The 20,058-nt window shown below is 40.2% G+C and overlaps 1 protein-coding gene and 1 non-coding gene across 3 annotated transcripts in view; both read right to left on the reverse strand.

The window, feature by feature from the left end:
* Positions 1-3: 3 nt before the first annotated feature.
* LOC115303106 lies at positions 4-107 on the reverse strand. Its single transcript, XR_003913822.1, has one exon. It is a non-coding gene; the product is annotated as a U6 spliceosomal RNA (small nuclear RNA).
* Positions 108-11,631: 11,524 nt separating this feature from the next.
* AKAP5 (A-kinase anchoring protein 5) overlaps positions 11,632-20,058 on the reverse strand; it is a 13,147-nt gene continuing 4,720 nt past the window's right edge. The window contains exons 1-2 of one of the 2 annotated variants that reach the window (XM_029951697.1): positions 19,893-20,030; positions 11,632-17,450 (exon numbers count right to left, since the gene is read on the reverse strand). In XM_029951697.1, coding sequence (XP_029807557.1) covers positions 15,898-17,187 — 1,290 coding nt within the window. In that variant the 5' untranslated portion in view covers positions 17,188-17,450; positions 19,893-20,030 and the 3' untranslated portion in view covers positions 11,632-15,897. Of the gene's footprint in view, positions 17,451-19,892; positions 20,031-20,058 lie in introns of those variants that run through there. The other variant, XM_029951696.1, reaches the window with a different exon arrangement.

The raw sequence follows: 20,058 nt of genomic DNA on the forward strand, positions 1-20,058 counted from the left end.
TTTTTAAATATGGAACGCTTCATGAATTTGTGTGTCCTTGCGCAGGGGCCACGCTAATCTTCTCTGTACGGTTCCAGTTTTAGTATATGTGCTGCCGAAGCGAGCACTGTCCATAGTTTTAAGTTGGTATTATTGGGTCTTCTTACTGTAGGATATAGTATACACACAGCTATTAAAATGTAACCTTTAAGTACAGCTGTGAACCTTTCATAAATCGCAATTAAGAAATCAGAAATCGACGGGCCTTGGTGGCTCAGTTGGTTGAGTGTCCAACCTGGGCTCAGGTTACGATCTTGCTGTTTGTGGGTTTGAGCCCCGCGTCGGGCTCTGTGCTGGTAGCTCAGAGCCTGGAGCCTGCTTCGGGTTCTGTGTCTCCCTCTCTCTCTGACCGTCCCCTGCTCATGCTCTGTGTTTCTCTCTCTCAAAAATAAATAAATGTTAAAAAAGTTTTTTTAAATTTTAAAATAATAAAAAATAATATTTTCTGCCTCCTAGGGAGTTAGTTATTTCTAATGCATAACTATATGTTATAATGTATAAAAATTTTGTCTTAGGGAATAGCTATAACAAATCATGAGTAGTTTTAAAATCACTTTTTACTTATTAGCTCTGTAGCATCTTACATGGCTTTTATTTATTTTTTCACATTGAGCTTACCTCATTTTTAATAAAAAATATTTTACTGAAAACAGAGAAACAGAGCAAATTCAAATATGAAAACAAAATCCTAAGGAGAGAAACAGAAATGTTCATACATGTAGATAAACATAGAGACAGAGCTTCAGATTGATCTGCCTTACTGACACCCAGTGTTGTTACCTTGATCTGGAATATTTTCTTAAACATCTTAAGAGCAATTTGAGATATTTTTATGACCAGAGGTTTACATCACCTTAGAGAGAAAAATGATAAAATACAAATTATCTTTCTACCCTCAGTGTCAGAGGATTTTCCTTATAGGCTGCCTAAGTTGATGTTAATTTTCTATCACTTGAAAAAGTAATTTTTCAATGACACAGCTTCCATTTTTTTTCTGGTCCATAAAACTAGCAGAGTAGACCCAGTGTCCTAGAACTAGGTCGAAAATCCATGATAGCATTCCCTTTGTGAATAAACTTAGCTCCTTTTTATAACAGTGAAACTTACAAAGCTAAAACACCAGAAAAATTAAAATTGATCGACTAAATGATGGATTGTCCTGCTTTATGTAGCTGGGGAATCACGGGTCGAACTTCACCACAAAGGATAGATCTAAATTGTTTCTGAAATGTTTAAATTTCAAAGATGAGATAGTCAAGAATAACAAAGCAGAGAGGCTTTAACACAGCCTCGTCTTTTTTTGCGTGCTGCCCTGTTAAATTCAAAGCCTCACAGACATTTTAATAAATCTGGTTGGGGAGGCTTACAATTTAACTGTATACAAGAACTCTGAGCGCCTTTATTGACTGCCTCCTTCTGAGGACATCTCCTGACAGCCTCAGAGTGGAGCCAGAAGGGAGCTCAAAGCGTAATCCAGCCCATCCTAAGGGTACAAAGGTTTCTCTGGGTAAACACTGAGTTTAGGTGACTTATGAAGTGGTAAGTTTCTCTTGAAGGCTGTACGGAGAAACCACCAGCCATTGTCTAAGGCAGTTGAGTTTCTCCCTAACAGAAGTGACTCAAGCTTCCTGGGGTGGATTGTTATGTGTTGAGAATAAAATCTAACTAGCTGTTATTATGTAGTTATTAGTTACATTGGGAGTGGCTAAAAACAAATGTGTTGCCCTTGGATGGGGGGTGAGAACTTAATCTAATCTTACACTTCAGCCATTTAAACCATTATTCAAACTTCTCGGCCCTCAAAAGATCTCATCTCATAGGGTGAGCACGCATATTAACATTGATTTCATGTATTTTAGGCAATTCATGATATATTCCCCAGCTCGTCTTCAAGTAAAATTTTATTTTTCTCCTTAGGGTAACAGTTTTTCTGATTTCTTCCTTCTCTGTTCTTTTCTTCCTGCTCAGTCGTTAGTCCTTGACATAAGAAGTGTGTAGCTAAAGGGTGGGATTGTGGGTGCATATGAGTTGAGGGGTAGGGTAACTGTTCAGGGCAGAGTCTGGAGAAATTGTTAATCAGCTTGTGGCTGATTGGCCATGGCAGACAACAGTATAGCTGATAGAGATCTATACTTGTTGGATGTTAAGAACATAATGATTAATTGTATTTTTATTCTCATCTGGATAGTTCCTTTTAATGTTAGAAATTCAGAGCAAATGTTCTTTCTTTAGTCTTCATAATATGCTCTCTATTTTAGGCAGTGGGAAACTGTTAACTCCATTTTATAGGAAGAAAGCCCCAACAGGTGGGTTCCAGGGAGTCAGTGAGTAGTGGTGTGGGAACTGACCCCAGTTTCTTTTTTTTTCATTCATTCAACAGGCATATTTTTAAAATAACTGTTACCTATATGATTAATGCTGTGCCCGGAGTGTATTTTTTTAAAACTTGATTCCTTAGTAAGAGAATCTACTTGTATGAAAAACGGTTCGTCCAGCTACCCTTTAGTTTTGACCACATCATCGTAAAATGTGCTGTAACTATAATATGTAAACCATATTATATGCTTTGCATGGTTACCAAGCTCTTAAGCTGGAAATGCTAGCTGCACCTTAATGTCTGAGGCAAATACGAAGCAGACAGTTTCTTCTTGGGTCAACTTAGCATTTTCTCTTCTTTCCAGATCCTACATATAGTTTTCTGGAGAAGGACAGACTTGTTTCAGGCTTTGTCCCTATTAGCATATTGTCAGAACTCTGGAACTCATAAGTGCAGTCTGTCTCATAAGAAAATCAAAATTTCTTGATTTATGTATCTTGAGAGTATTATTTCTTGCTCCATTTTTCTGACTTCTCAGTAGAGATAGAAGCAATCCCTACCTCACAGGGGTGTTGTGAGGAATTGTGTTAAATTCTCTTAGTATTATTTATAAAAACCAACCATATGAAGAAAACATATGTTCTGCAGCTAAACCCATTAACTTCGGTATTCCAACCTGTAAACTCTAGAAGTCTTAGAAGCCGTCATATACTATGTAATACTCAATAGTTACTTGACACGGTTCTTACTTTCATTTTTTAGAAATACTCTAGAAACAGCAATGTTGCGAGAATCCCATTTCTATTGTAGTTTAATCAGCAGTATTTCTCTTTAGACTTTAGGAAGGAGGATATTAGTTCACTGGCATTATTGGGAATAAGACCTTGCCAATTTCAGCTTCATGGAAAGTTCCCCCAAACATATTGTTTGCACATGAAAAAAACAAAGAACAAAAGCAATGGAGAAAATACCATTTTCATTTCTTTGCTGTAGGTCATCTAAAAAGTAAATGGAGACAAGAAATAGAGTGCAGATAATAACATAGTTATTCATCATGTTGTATTAAAATAATATGGGAAAGGCCTCACTTTAAACTGAAGGAAATACCTATTAATCATGGAAAGAGAGAGTCTACAAAATGGTATAATTTCATGAATGTTTTTCTGCCCAGGCAAATTCTTAGTATTGTAACCCAGATTCTTGACAAGTGTCATTTTTTAGTGGTAGTTGAGGTAAACAAACTAAGCTACATGAAGAGTTTTCATGATGTAATCTGTGTCTTTGTTTTAAGATAAGTGTAGCTGTAAGGTATTTTATTATAATTAATTTTTAAATTCCTAAGAGTAAAACCTGTAAAATGATTGTCCTTTGCTGTACTTCTATGTTTGTATGGTAAGACGGTTTGATAACTGGTCAGATTATACGGTCCCAAGCCTGGGTGTCTTAAATACAAGGAATCACAAACTGATATTTGTCTTCAAGACCTGGAAGAAGCCGTTTTGCTTCAGCGTGTATCTGTTCCACCCTTGATTGGCTGGTAGGTAACTGCTCCGATGCATTTGCCATCAACTGCCACCAGCTCTTCCATTTGGTGCCAAATAAAGTCATGTCAGAGTAGATCAAATATGAACTTAACATTGTTTCAAGGAAACTTGGATTTCAACAACGTGTGCAATAAGAGGGCCCACAGAAGAAATCCTCCGAGTACAAGTAACATGTGGCCAATTCAGGAGACCGCAGCGGAAAGCACATCGTATGGCTGACCTCTTCCACTTTATGTCCTGTGACTCTGCTTCAGAAACATTATTTTAGGAAGTTTTGTATCCTCTATTTGGAATGAAAATAGTGGATTTCATGTATTTTATCATGACGAATAAATGAATGTGACCTGATCCTAAACAAAACTTTTTTTTTAAGTGCAGCTTATAGACGGTGTTCTTGTTTTACAGCAGTGTCTGCCAAATGCCCTCCTAACACTGGGGTAAGGAAGTCTCTGTGCCAGTGACCATCTTGGATGTGTGATGCAAAAGTGCACCCGCGAGCCCAGGTCTTATCAACCATAATCTGTGTTTTTTGTTCATTTTTAAATTTTTTTTAAATTTATTTTTGATACAGAGAGAGACAGAGCATGAGAGGGGGAGGTTTAGAGAGAGAGGGAGACACAGAACCGGAAGCAGGCTCCAGGCTCTGAGCTAGCTATCAGCACAGAGCCTGACGCGGGACTCGAACCCACGAATGTGAGATCTGACCTGAGCTGAAGTCGGAGGCTCATCCGACTGAGCCACCCAGGTGCCCCATTTTTAAATGTTTTTTAATTTCATTTCAAGAGAGAGAAAGAGAGACAGAATGCGACCAGGGGAAGGGCAGAGAGAGAGGCAGACACAGAATGTGAAGCAGGCTCCAGGCTCTGAGCTCAGCACAGAACCCGATGCAGGGCTCGAACCCATAGACCATGAGATTATGACCTGAGCTGAAGTCAGATGCATAACCAGCTGACCCACCCACACGCCCAATCTGTGTTAATAGAAGATTCGTGTCCGAATCAAGTGCTTTCCAGCTGCCATCCTGGAAAGAAAGGTAATATCTAGCCACTGCCCAGTAGTTCCCTGCTTTGCTTCTTTTTTTCTTCCCTGTTTACTTATTTTCTCTAGTAACCTTATCCACAACAGGGGTTCTCAAACCGGCATGTATTAATCAGGGTTCTCCAAAGAAACAACCAACAGTGTGTAGTACAGACAGAGAGAGAGGTTGATTGATTATAAAGAATTGACTCACACAAATATGGAGCTGAGATGTCCCAAGGTCTACAGTTGACAAGCTGGAGACCGAAGAAGGCTAATGGTGTCATTCCAGTCCAAAAGCCAGCAGGCTTGAGACCCGCAAAGGCAGAAGAAGACCAGTGTCCCAGAATAATAGGCAAGAGAAATTCCCTTTACTCTCAGAGGGTCAGCTTTTTTGTTCCGTTCAGTCTTCAACTGACTGGATGCAGGCCACTCACTTAAGGGAGAGCAATCCGCTTTCCTCAGTCTACAGATTCAAATGTTCATCTCACCCAGAGAACACCCAGAATAATGTTTGTCCAAATATCTGAGCACCTGTGGCCAGTTGACACTTCAGGTTAACCATACACAGGGTGGTCCCCCTTACCATGGGGACATTTACAATGTAGAGATGTTTTTGGTTGTCACAACTGGGTTGGTTTGGGGAGGGGAAAGTTGCTACTGGCATCTAGTGGGTAGAGGCCAGGGATGCTGCTAAACATCTCACAGTGAAGGAGACAGACACCCCCCCCTAAATAATTATCCAGCCCCAGTAATGCTGAGGGTGACTAATCCTGGTCTAAAAGCTTAAAATAAGTTTCGTGATGGTTGTCAAGAACTACAGGAATACTTTCAGAGTATGAGATGTGTTCATTCAGAATCAAACTCTATTTGTATTATCTTCCATTCCAGCTCTTAAAAAATAAAAAAAAATGATTAAAAATCAGTTGTATTAAGCCACAAGGCAGTTTTAAATCTTCACATCATGTTGAATTAAACAGCTATGTCTCTTACAAGGTCTCTTTGTGAAATTAACAGATCGTAGGTTGTAATTTGTGTAAATTTTTAATCTGGCCAAAAGGTGGCACCAATGTATCTTTTAAAACTCCATTTTATATGAGGGTCAAATTTGGCATCACTGTTTAATTCACTATTTGGTACTTAGCTACTGCTGGGTCTTGTCTTAGTCATGATTAACAAGAATTTCCCTGGAATTCTATAATATGTTGGGCACCTCTGGATTTTGGCCTCTGTCTTTGATCAAGAAGCTTCCAATTTACAAGTAAATATTGGAGCAGCTGGGTTTTTTAAATTTAACACTTATTGTGATTGTTACATTGAGCTTATCTGAGGATTCTTGTCTTTAACAGTTAGTCCTTGCAATTTTAGTCCTCATCACATTTGCTCTTATAACTAGACATCAAACTCGGTTTTGGGTGTCCTGCCTAGTCAAGAGGTAAATCCAGGGACATTTGAGTAAATATTCCTTTGCTTCTTGACTCCTGTTTCCTTTCCTCACATTCACGTCCTGTGAGGTTGGCCTATATATTATTTTCTGGAATTTCCTTTTTAACGATGGCTCAACAACTGATTTTCTAAGCTGGTGGGTTGTTTTTTGTTTGTTTGTTTCATTTGTTTAAGTAATTTCTACACCCACAGAGAGGCTGGAACTCACAACCACCAGATCAAGAGTCACATGCTTTTCCAACCTAGTCAGCCAGGCGCCCCTAAGCTGGTGTTTATTGCCTTTCTTCCCTCACTTCCTTCCAACCAGTTCCATTTTCTGAGAAAACTGAGACTTCTTTAATAGAGTTCTTTTGCCTTCAACTCTTCTTGCCTTCCAATGCTGAGTGAGTGCACTGTGCCCTCTTTTTCTTTCCATTATTTCTGCTTGCAGTATTATTATTATTACCCTAGAACTTTGTATCTAATCACTAAATGCTTCTTTTAAGTTCATTTACAGCTGAGTAGCCAGTTTGGAGAATGAACCCACCTCCTGTCAGATAAATTATCTTCCATTGTTTATACAGTGTTGAAACTTTTTTCATTGAAACAACTTGGTGATGTTGTATCAAAATAATAGAAATAAAGTATCTTCCTTTGAAGTATTAAAAAACTATGGTGTCTTTTCGTGCCAGAAATCTGAAGGGACAGCACTTCCCTGGAAAGGGTTGTCTGCACACCTGAACTGGTCTTTGCTCTCCTGGGAATTGTGGGAGGGGCTCATGTGGGAAGGAAGCCTGAGGAGGTGGCTGTCATCAGCTGTCGTTGTTACCCCTGGTCTGGTCTGTCTGAATTTCTGGAAGGTCCATGTTAGTTAGATTCATGCAGACCTAATAGGCCCTGGAAGAATGGGGTCTTCTGAGTTTAGCTTTGCCACATTTTTCTGTAGTGGGATCCATATGGTACTTTGTCCAAACCATATGTAGGTAAATATCTAATTTAAATTAAAAAAATTTTTTTTGGTAGTTGGCATTTGTTCTAAGTACCTCATAGGGAGAAACATCTAAAGAATATATGGTGGTTCTTTAGAAGGACATAACATTTGCAAAGGTAAGAGAAAAGCTTTCAAAATGCAGACCAGAGAATCCAGCAGAACGTCTGTTTTTTGTTTTTTGTTTTTTAAATCTGGACCACTTCTCATTTTGCAGCATTGCCCTTCTTACACATATGTGCAAAGTCTGGTGCTATGAGCTTGGTGGTTCTTGCCTTCCATCACAATCTTTTAAAATGTGGGAGGAAAGGCATATAAATGGAAGCCTCCTTTTTTATTTTAAACATCTCCTGTTTCACTGTTAACACCATCACAGTTTTGCAGATCTCTCAAACTGGTGGCTATATTCAGAGCCACCACGTATGGCCATGTAGATCATACACAACAGACGCGAGGGGGCGCCACTCCCTGGAGTGACTGCTCCTGCAGTGGAGCGGTGCACCTTGCACAGCGGTGCATGGCAGCCTTGCCTTCCCTTCTTGGTTTAAACATAGGGCTTAAGAAGCCCTTATTTTGAATTTCTGCAGTGAAGTAGCAGTTTCCACTGATGCAGTCAGGAAATTAACCTAAAATACACATGTGGTATTAAAAAAATAATGAAATCAGAATAAGAAAAAAAGACTTCCTAGGTGACACGACTATGTCAAAATCTGTAGAACTGTGCACAAGGAAGAGTGGATTTTACTATATATAATGATTACCATTCACTATTAAACTTCCACAGATCAGAAGAAACACATCAGGCAGACATGAAGGGTATAAAAGAAACCCATAAAACTAAACAGACAATTCTAAGTAAATTCACTATGAAATCAATGCAACTGCTGAGAAGGCTGTTTGTGGCACATCCGGATAAAAGATTATAAAACACATTTCATACATTTAACCCATTGAACATCTTAGCTGAGCCTAGTGACTTTTTTACTGGAATCGAGTGGTGACCTAGTGTTTTGGCACTCTGAACATCTCAGCCTTACCCAGAATAGAAGGATAGTTCTAACTAGGTCAGGAGGATGGAAATGCTTCCGTTTTGGATGATGTCTTTAAAGAAAGGCAATAGTTGAAGTTTTTATGCCATAAATGGCTGTTCCACAGGGAGCGTCTGCATTGTAATTTACATATGAGGCTACTTGATGGATCTGAGCATGCGTCCCTATAGCTGCAGTAGTTGTGACTGACTGACTAATCACAGATGTGGTCCGGAGATGCCTTGTAGCCATACTGACTAGAACTTCCTGTGCTCCGAAGGTACAGATGTCACAATACAGATTTGGGAATAAAAGGTTCGAGTACAAGTATACAAATGACTTTTGTGTCACCCTGTGTCCCCCACCTCCCTGAGTTCAGAAGTGGAAGGTCTGGGTTTCATGGCCATAAGTACAGCTGTGAAAAGCTGAATCCTTGCCCCATAATTGCACAGCAATAAAAAATCAAGGCTGAAAGTCCTATTTGAGTTTAGCCACAAAATGAGTCAATAGAGGAAGTGCATCTTGTCTTGCTAATGTGCAGAAAATGCTGCACATCACCACCATTGCTGTTATGAGCTGGAATTTATAATTTTCTTTTTAAGTTTGTTTATTTTGAGAGCATGCATGAGCACGTAAGTGGGGGAGGGGCAGAGAGAGAGGGAGAGAGAAAATCCCAAGCAGGTTCTACACTGTCAGCATGGAGCTCAACACAGGGCTTGATCCCATAACCCTGAGACCATGACCTGGGCCCAAAACCAAGAGCTGGACACTCAACTGTCCAAGCCACCCAGGCACCCCTACAGAGACAAGTTTCAGTTTGGGACTTTTCTAGGCTGGGAGCCACCACACCATCCTCCACTCATCTAGGTTTTCTTTAATTATTCATGGCACCTGTGCCCAGCTTTGCTGAGGATTTTCTGCAGATGTGTAGTGTGCTCATGTACAAATACATATAATCTTCTTCAACTTGTGATGGGCTTATGTCCTAATAAACCCACTGTAAATTGAAAATATCCCAAGTTGAAAATGCATTTAATATGCTAAACCCACTGAATATCATAGCTTAGCCTAGTTACCTTAAACATAGCTCAGAACACGTACGTTAGCCTACTTTGGGAAAAACTATCTAACAAAGAACCTATTTAGTAGGTTTATTTAATATAAAAGTATTAAATATTTCATGTAATTTATTGAATACTGTACTGGGGGTGAAAAACAATGGTTGTATGAGTATAGAAATTAAATGTATCAGTTATTGACCCTTATGATCACGTGGTTGAATGTGAATTGTGGCTGTTGCCACCTAGCACCACGACAGAGGATCCTATTACTGTTAGTCTAGGAAAGATCAAAATCCAAAATTCCAAGCATGGTTACTACTGACTGCATGTTGCTTTCACATGATCATAAAGTCAAAGAATCGGGGCATCTGAGTGGCTCAGTCGGTTAAGTGTCCAACTGTTGATCTCAGGGTCATGAGTTCAAAGCCCTGTGTTGGGCTTCATGTTGAGTGTGTAGCCTACCTAAAAAGAAGAAAAAGGCCCTTGACCTTCACTGTCCCAATGAAGTGAAAAAATCCTTAGTTGGACAACACTCTCAGAAACTCAAGCCTTCATGATCTGAGGCCTTCGGCTGGGGCAGGCACTCACAAAGGGGTCAGGGAGTCCAGACTTTAGCAGTAATGGTGGGTCTAAAAAAAAGATTCACAGAATTGCCTGTGAAAGCAAGTCTTGCAAAGGTGGAATATCTTTCTTTTACAATAGAATTATGATTTAATAAGAATTTTTTAATTCTGCAAAATACCCTATATACTATATACATTAGTAAGACATATTGCTTTGGAACACATTTTAGTTTTAGGACACTACTCTATTTTCTTTTTAAGGTAATCTCCACACCCAAAGTGGGACTCAAACTCATGGCCCTGGGATCAAGGGTCACATGCTCTACTAACTGAGCCAGCAAAGTGCCCCAGACACAGTCAACTTTAAACTGGTCCCAAGATTTAGAAAGAACAATCTTTAATAGAAGCCCAATTATTACCACTGCGCTGTGCTTAAGGAAAAACAGGGCTGCCAATGTTAGGGGAATATAATCAGTGTCTCTGTAAACAGAACTTTTGAAACACCCAGCTTTAGCAGCAACATTTGAATAATTTAAGCATTTTCATATCAAGATTCCTTAATTATTTGGAAAACCATAAAGATTACTAACGATTATTAGGTTAATATAATGTAGAAAAACAACTAATGAGTATAGAGAGGATGAAAATCAGTGCACTTTTGACACATTTATAGATGGCATCAAAGTCAGAAATGCCCTTTATTTATTTCATTCATTTTTTGAGAGACAGAGAGACAGAGCAAGCAGGGAAGGGTCAGTGAGAGAGGGAGACACAGAATCTGAAGATAGGCTCCAGGCTCCGAGCTAGCTGTCAGCACAGAGCCCGACGCGGGGCTCAAACCCATGAACCACGAGATTATGACCTGAGCCGAAGTTGGATGCTTAACCGACTGAGCCACCCAGGTGTCCCCCAAAATGCCCTTTAGATGGATAGATAGTTCAATGAAATGGAATTCAAGTTTGAGGTGTTTGTGTTTCTCTTTGCTGTAAGTGGGCTCTTTTTTTTTTAAGCTTATTTATTTATTTATTAAATAGTTTATTGTCAAATTGGTTTCCATACAACACCCAGTGCTCTTCCCCACAAGTGCCCTCCTCCATCACCACCACCTCTTTTCCCCCCTCCCCCTTCCCCTTCAACCCTCAGTTCATTTTCAGTATTCAGAGTAGTCTCTCAAGTTTTGCATCCCTCTCTCTCCCCAACTCTCTTTCCCTCTTCCCCTTGTCCTGGTCCTTCTTAGGTTTCTCCTGTTAAGTTTATTTATTTTGAGAGAGAGAGAGAGAGAGAGAGAGAGAGAGAGAGAGAGAGGGAACACATGAACAGATGAGAGGCAGAGAGACAGAATATCCCAAGCAGGCTCCCCACTGTCAGCGCAGAGCCTGATACAGGACTCGAACACACGAACTGTGCGATCATGACCTGAGTCGAAACCAAGAAGTCAGACACTTAACTGCTTAACGGACTGTGGGCCACCCAGGAGCCCCTGCAGGTGGGCTCTTCTAGGCAGATCATTGTAACACCCGTCCAACACCCAACCAGCAGGGCAGAACTCCTGGTAACGCTAAGTCAGTAGTTTCATCAGTGCGATCTTTATACTTTTAGGAAATAAACATAATATACCAAATTTCTCTTAAATGATTAGGTAAATAAAATAAGCATGAGCCAATATAACATTTATTCTATATTAATAGTACATATATTAATTCAGGTTGAAACCTTTTTTTCTACAGAGTATTTCTTTAATATTAGCATCTGATCCACAGTCCTATAGAACTAATTTTAATGTGAAATACAAAATGGAATTTTTACTTTCGTAATAGCTCATCCACTTAACATTTTTTACAGACAAAGAACTACTATAAATATGTAACATTATGCAGGCTTTTTTCTGCACCTGTTCACAAATCATAATGAATATAACTGTGTAACTATTTAGAAACTGAATGCTTTTTCAAACTGTCCCTGGATTTAGATGATGAACCCCCCCCCCTCCACTGGACGAATGAGCCAGCGTCTCTTTATTCTCCCCTCTCCGGTACCCGTGATGCTGCGCTGCCTGTGACCCTCTGCCTTACTTCATCCCGGCCTCAGTTCCCGAGGTCGCTGCTTGCCTGGATTGAGCTCTTGGAGGGCTGGGAGCCCGTCTCGTTCACCAAACAGTGCTGGGCATATGTTATACCCAACACATGTTGAACCAAATTGAATTTAATCAGGACATCTAAATTTCATGTAGCTTCCTTCTGTTTAATTTTTGTAACTAAATAAGGATTGCGAGAACTTTTTTTCAAAAATGTATCATATAGTGTACTATTGATCGACATTTTGAATTCCGTATAATAAGAAACTTGATGTTACACAATAAGACATCATAGGAATTGGGACCTAAAGAACCCAGAACCGTAAATGAGGACTTTAAAAAAAGGCAGAAATGGGAGGCATAAAAGTCAACCTCTGATGTACCGAGTATCAGATGAAATTAGAAAGACTACGTATCTCAATAAAGTTGAGGTTAAAAGATCTTTCCAAACAATGGGATTCTAAAGCGTGACAATTATGTAAAAAATTCTGCTGTACACCCCCCACCCCTGCAAATTAACGCATAACTATAAAAAATAAGGCAACTGGAAGTTAAACATTTACGAAGTTAACTCTGGATTGCATGCAGAAGCCCACTTGACTGGTGCCCTCCCATGACGAAATGGCCTTTAGCAGTAAGGCTTTTCACAAATACTGGTGAAATAAGATAATCTCTCAGAAATAAATCAGAGTTTCTTAGACTCCACTAAATAGTAGACCAATTAAGATCTTTGTGCTGTCAAATGCGTTACCTTGAAAGAAAATTATGCAGATAGCTTTTCTGAAGAACTCCATTTGTGCCACATGCTTATTATTCTTTGAAGTGGAGGAGGTGGCAGGGAACATAATTTCTGTTTGAAAGTTCTTTTGTTTTCTGCTGCCTTTACTTGATGTTACCCAGTACTATTTTTATATCCTATAAAGTACTTTGAGAAAATGTTAAGTGAATAGTGCTACAGAAAATAAGAGAGGGTTTTCATATTCACTGGGTTGTAAAGCAAAGTGAATAATACTTGAGTCTTAAAAGGGGGAAGATAATATGGTGAAAAAATTAACAAGCATCCAGTAAACCAACCCACCTAAGCTCAAAGAGAAACTGAATCCCAACTAATTAATAAATGTTCATTAAAAGTAGGATTTATACCACAGCAAATTCAAGTTAAAATTAATGTAGCGTTATTGAATCGCCTTTTAAGTGATCATTTTAATCATGTCAGATGGATATGAATTAAATAGGAACCTACTTAAATTCATTTACTGTCTGGTGTATACGGTCGAATTGCTTAAAATAAATACAACCGAAATGAAACATTTTATATAAGAGGCTTTCAAGTTATCTGATTCCTGCTTGTTTCTACAGAATACAGTCTGGACCACCTTAGAATTCATTTCATAGGATTTGGCCATGTGGCAGGTGTATTCAGATGGAGACCAATTAATTTCTGGATTCCTTTTTCAAACTGGAATCCTACTTACTTAACTCACCAGATATTCTGAATAGGAAAGATTAAGGAAAAACCACTTAAGATGAATGCAAGTAGAGTATACATCTTACCACAGAAACAATCAATTATAATACATCTAACCAAAAATATATATCAAACCGTAGTGGAAAAGAAAAGTACAAACCTAGGACTAGAGGAAGTGTTTTTTCTTTAACAAAAATAATTACACATATTTGTCTCACATGTTTTTAAAACTCCCAAAGAAATATGCCTAAACCTTCCAAACTATTTTCAATCACTGGCAAGTGCTGTGCTCTGTACTCATTTATGAGAGATTACTAAAAAGTTTACAATGCAAGCCATTCTTGTGGTAAATGAAGACAGGATTCTTCAAAACACTGTTAAAACGCACCAACTTTGATCAGGTTTTTAACAATTGTTCACTTTTAAATATGATCTGATATTTGCTGGTAGCTGGTAGCCATCCAAGTCCATTAGCACCACACAGAGTGAATGAAAAAGAGTAGATTTAGGGAGAATGACTTAGCAGTCTTTTTTAAATGCTTAAAAATTGTATACTGAAAGAAATTCATTCTTGGGTCATGTGTTTTGAAAATCCACTTTCATGTTGCCAAATTGAAGGATTTTTGTGGGTTTCTGCTCCCAAGGTTATAGGCATGAAGGCAGGAAAGTCTGGGGGGATAATTTTGCACCTCAGGAAAGAATCTTGCTAATAATATCCATTATTTGGTTCAGTTCCAAAGTCAGATTAGGTTTTTCTGCCAGAGGCCCCAAGAGGTACTCACAGCAAGAAATGAAGAAGGTTCCATAGGACAAATTAGCACATACCTTCTATACATGATAATGCTGGAAGTCACCTAGATCATTTCCAATCACCCAATATGCACTCATTTCCCCAAGAATGTATGAATATTCTTTAACAAATACCTTACAACTCAATTTCAAATGGCTAGTTCTTCATACTTCATCCATTTTCGGAGTAATGCTGACACTTAGTGGGGGACTCCACAGTTTGAATCTTTACCTGTGAGGTAGGGAAGTGTACTGAAGTATTATGGCCATGTGACACAAGCAAAGATCAAAATGGAATTACTTTTTCAAAAAATACAGCAATCATTAATGAGATCAATGATTTAAATACCAAATAAAATGCAAATGAGCCCTTGTTATTATTACATTAAGTTCATTTTTTTTTGTAAGGGATTAGCTGGATTGAAAATACTGATGAAAAAGTTACTTTTCAAAATCCATGTAAAATGTTTGTTCCTGGTATCTCAACACATAGGCACAATGAGAGAACACTGATATTTAAAATACAATGTGCTTTAGCGATAACTTTGCACTTTCTATTCAGCTATGTACTTGGCTCCTTCTTGGTCAAGAATGAGTAATATTTTCATTCAGTTATTATGATTTCCTAGTACCTTTAACTGCCAGGCTGGCTTTGAATTCATGTTCCCTCTTTGAGGAGAGTTGATGAATGTGGTCTCCAGAGAAGCAATCCTGTAAGATGAACCCTATGTTATCTGGGGCAGTTTGCCTTCCCCTGGATGGAAAACAATGATCTCACTCTTTTTGTTTTTGCTGTTGCTGTTTAGCTTTTTGGGTTTCGTTTCTAAACTCTTCAGTAGCCGACCCCATGCAGAAATGGCTTTATACAGGTCTGCTGGAGGCAGAAGATGGAGAGGGAAAATGCCCTACCTGTGTCTACAAGTTTGCACTTGGTAATTATGTCTGTTTGAAGTAAATCGTGAATAGCTTTTGTATAGTATTTAAGCAGGACTAGAGAAACACTCAAGTTTAATTCAAATATGCACAAATTTCTGCTGAAATTTGGAAGAGGCAATATTATTTTGAGGTACGACTACTGCCTATGAGTCTGTAACAACTATAAATCACATGTACACAAAAACAGCTCACCTAATTCACCATTTTAAACATAAAAGTGCACTGAGGGAAAAAAAAGTTTTGAAAATCGAATGTGAGGTTTACCTATTCACAGGACTGAACTATCAAAGGGAAACCAGGCTTTGTGACATCAGAGAGCAGAAGAGAGTTTTACGTCACACCGTTAAGTGCTCAATTAATACAGCTTCCTTCCCCAAGCACCCCAATCTCCACATGTCATTTTTGCAACTCCCTGTATGTCACTGTGCAGTGCAATCTGTACAGGCTCCCTCTCATCCAGAAGTGACTACATCTCAGGGGGAGGAAGGGTTTTATATATTTAATTCTTTAGCACTTCTGGATTGGAGCTATACCTTTAAATTCCACAGATGATAAACCTCTCATTTGTTACTGAATAAGAAATGCCACAAATATGTAAAATAATTCAGCATTAAGCTTTTTCTTTCCTCCCATGATCTGGAAATTAAGTCACTGCAGAAGATTGTTTATTTTATTGTCATCAGAGCCCATTTCATTAATCAGCTGTTCTATAGACAATTGGATAGCATTTTTGACAAGAGAAGAAGCCGTTTCTTTTAAGAGGGTTTCGTATTGTTCTGAAGTTCTACCCTCGAAACCACTATCATTAGCAAAAACCCCTATTTGCTCATTTTCAATTGAAATTAAGAATTGCTTAGGGACGTTTTTAGATTTCTTAACATCAAATTCGCTGATTTCAGTGTCTGTAATAATAATAGCAATCGGCTCCATTCTTTTGCTTTCTTCTGGTTTTGGTTTCTCTGCAGTGACCTCATTTCCTCTAAGTTCTGATTCCTGGCTCAGTTCAGTATCTTTTGGCTCACTCCCTTCAGCAACAATCTCTTCACTTTCGTGCTGTTTCTGATTTGGTCCACTTTCTAGGATATTGTTTTTGGCCTCTTCCACACTTTGCTGATCTGGGATTGCAGGCAAGGGAGGAACATCCGAAACCACCGGTAGTTGATGTGTTTCTGAAGTTTCAAGCGGGCTTGCCTGCTGGGGTTGAACCCTTCGTTCTTCCTCTGTCGTTTCAGTATCTCTTTCAAGGACTAGAGTTCCCGTGTGGATGGCAGGATGCCCTGTGTCTGACCCAAGTTCCACTGCAATCACTTTTTCCCCAGGCGCAGCTGTGCGGTTGCTCACATTTGGCTCACAGACCTCATCGCCCCCTTTCTCTGAGACATCTTTACTCACGTCCTGGGGCAACTTGGGCGTGGCTGCCTGGTCATCCAATTGAATGGTCAGAGCTTCTGTACCCAAACGTTCAGCCTCTCCCTGGACTCTGAGGCTGCAGTCGGAGTCTTCTGTAATTTTGGAACGGCTACTTCTTTTTTCTCCTTTTGAGAATTTTATGCAGGGAATCTTAAGTCTGGATTTTGCCTTTTTCTTAGAAAGATCAGTGTCCTCAGCACTGATTTCAGGTTGCACTTGAGCCTCAAAGGGCTTTTGCTGCTTTGAAGATGCTGACCTTTTCCTGTGTGTTACAAGACGTTTGATTGACGCCCAGGCCCCCCCAGGGGGCTGTGGCTGATCAGAAGCTCCTGCTTCTGGGGGACAGGTTCTTGCTGCACCAGCAGCTTTAGAGCTAGCTTTGGGCTTCATTTCTTTGGCTGCTTTCTTTCTTCTCTTGAAGCAAAGCATTGATGCTTTTTCCTCCTGCCGCTCATCTTGAGGACTAACTTCTGTTGGTCTCTTCTCGTCCTTGCTTTCGACTTGAATTTCAGAAACTGTCGCTTCCATGTTTACATTACACTTGTTCGTTCTCTAGAAAACTATATTATTTCTTCCTTAGCAGACTTTATGACAGAAAAGTGGGCAAAAATATCATACAAAGAAAAATTTCTTCCAGATGTATTCACTCCTTTTGTCTTACTCCATACAGTTATTTTAGGTGGTTTCTCCAGTGTACAATTCCTAGTTTCTCTATTACTTGTAATTTCTCTCTTTAATTTCTTCATGAAAGCCCTTTATGGGATAGATTTTTATTTTACTTAAGGATCAACCTGATGAGAGAAAAGAGAGTGGCATTTTATTTCACCATCAGCCTACTGTCCTCCAGGAAAACAATTTCCTAGATTTCTGTCAGATGTGTATGATTCTGCCAGGCATGTTTCCCATATAATAACTTACTAAAATAACTGGAGAATTGAAAGATCAGAAAGATTCCCATGTGAATTTATTTTCCTCTACTCTGTTAAAACTTCATCTTGCATTACTGGCAAATCTGATACCAATTCTTTCAGTGTGCTGTCTTTATGAATGCTTATGACTCAATTCCAAGTTAACAAACAAACAAATATTAACAAAACAATGAAAGGCAAGGTGATAAGCAAGCTAGGGTCATTTTGATTACATGCAATAAAGAATTCTACAGCTGCAAAGGATTTTAGAGATTTTTCAAGTCCAGCCAGATGAAGAATTGAGCTCCAGAGTGGGTGGTTGGACTGCTGAAAGCCCTACAGTTAGAGAAGGTCATTGCCAGAGTGAGAACTGAAGACTTTGCCTCTCCAATGTTCTTTCCATTCTACCATAAGGTTTCTGTTCTAAAAATGTATGTTCCATCAGGGAGGTGCTACTTTTTATACATACTCTTGGGAAATTTAACATCATCATCATTCCTCACTCTTAAATTTAGTTGTGTAATTTTGACATTTCCCCCCCTAAGTATCTACTGTTCAAAAGTCAAAGGTCAGTAAGAGTGAATGAGAATAAATAAAAAACTAACATTTATTGAGCAGCATCTGTGCATTAGGGATGGCTAAGCACTTTTACATACGTCTCTAATCTTCCCCACAACATCACACAGTGAGGAGGTGCTGGTATCACCATCTACAGAGGAAGAAACTGAGGCACAAGACAGTCAAGTAACTTGCCTGAGATTACACAGCTGGTACGTAACAGAGACTGGATTCAACCAAATATTGCATGTTTCTGAAGGCCATGCTCTGAAAGTGAGCAATTTTCAGGAAAATGAATTATTTGGAGATACTAATCTGCACTGGATTCACTAGTCAAAAATGTTTTATGGTTATTTAACCATAATGCAGCCCATGAACTCATAAATGAACCAAGACTAGACTGGGTTCTTGTTATTTTAAAATCAAGCTTCTGAAATTCCTTATATTTTGTTTTCCTGGTTCTGGAACTAATTAGAGATCCAAAGATAATTGCTAAGCTTTGTGACTGGCAAACTGATTAGTTATATATAAATATAAAATTAATCCACAGACTAGCGTGACAGCACCAATGACCACAGATGTGAGGAGATGATCTTAACAAAAATATGAATTTTTGTTGCTCTTCTAAAATTAGCAAGGGGACTCTTTCCTTGTACTATTTTTATGTAAATCCTTTAGCACTGCAGGTTTCTTTGGGCAGCTCTTGATTCTATGAACCACAAAAGGAACTGGAACTCTGCAAATCGGTTTATGATCTCAGTATTCCCTTAGGTTGGAGGTGCATACTGGATGCCCATGACAGAAGGACAGGGTCGTCGGAGAACAGCGATGGAACTAAATAAAATATGAATACTGGACAGTGTCCCTCCTTGCACGATGCTTCCGTAGTCCTAGAACCACAGCTGATTACTGCTAAGTCTTCTCATGTCCTGGAGTTCTCAGCACCTAAGCGTGTTCACCAACCAGGGGATGTATAACTAATAGAAATATTGAAATTGGCCATGTCTAAGACGGTATGATTTGAAATTGCCCTGGATTGCCCAAAGACAACTGCCTGAGAAGCTCACTTGAACGGGTAACTTGGTAGAAAGAAAACAAATCCCCCAAACCTAACTGAAAGGGGGGAAATACTATCTGTAGACACTACAACTTTGAAGAACGATAGTCTGCGGAGGATTCCTCCTTAGCCAGCAGGGTACTTTGGCCGCCGCAGTTATCCTAAAGTCCCTGTTGTCATTTCCTGACAGAATCGCAAGTCAAACGCGGCTCTTCTCCTTGAGCAGAGAAGCTCGGAGGAAAGAGCAAGCCCTCCGCGAGGAAAGCGGGGACTCTCCCGGGGCCGGAGGCGGGCCGCCGGGGGACGGCGTCTCGTCCGGCAGGACGCGCCGCGGGGCAGGTGCTGGAGCGCACGACAAAGTACTCAAAAAGGAAAGTGCCGGGGGCGTGGGGCAGAGAGCCCTGCTTCAGGCTATGTGCACAATTACAAAGGCCAGGGACCCCAAATCACATTTCCCTCAAACTAGGGCAAGGAAGGAAAAGCGGTCCCCGCCACCCCTGCTATCAGGACGAGCGGTAACGCGAAGAGGGTAGGTGGGCACAGCTGACTCGGCTGGAGATTCCGGAGGACGAACGACCCTCCCCCGGTTCTTACCGTGGCCACCGCGGGGACCCGGGTTGCGGGCGCCCACCCCGCCGCGCAGGCGGCCAGGGGACCTGACCCTGGTCCAGGCCCCCTTCCCTGCCACCCCCTCGCGGTCCCTCACTTACCGAGGGCGCGGGGGTGCCCGGCGACCCTGCTGCCGAGGTCAGGGGGCGGCTCGTGGGGCCGGGCGCCCCGGCAGCCGGGAAGCCGCCTCGGTCGCACCCGCAGCGAACAACCCTCTGCAGTGGGACCGCAGCCCGCGGCGCCCCCTCCCCAGAGAGCCGGAGCGAC

This window comes from Suricata suricatta, chromosome 9, assembly GCF_006229205.1.
Source record: "Suricata suricatta isolate VVHF042 chromosome 9, meerkat_22Aug2017_6uvM2_HiC, whole genome shotgun sequence".
NCBI lineage: Eukaryota > Metazoa > Chordata > Mammalia > Carnivora > Herpestidae > Suricata > Suricata suricatta.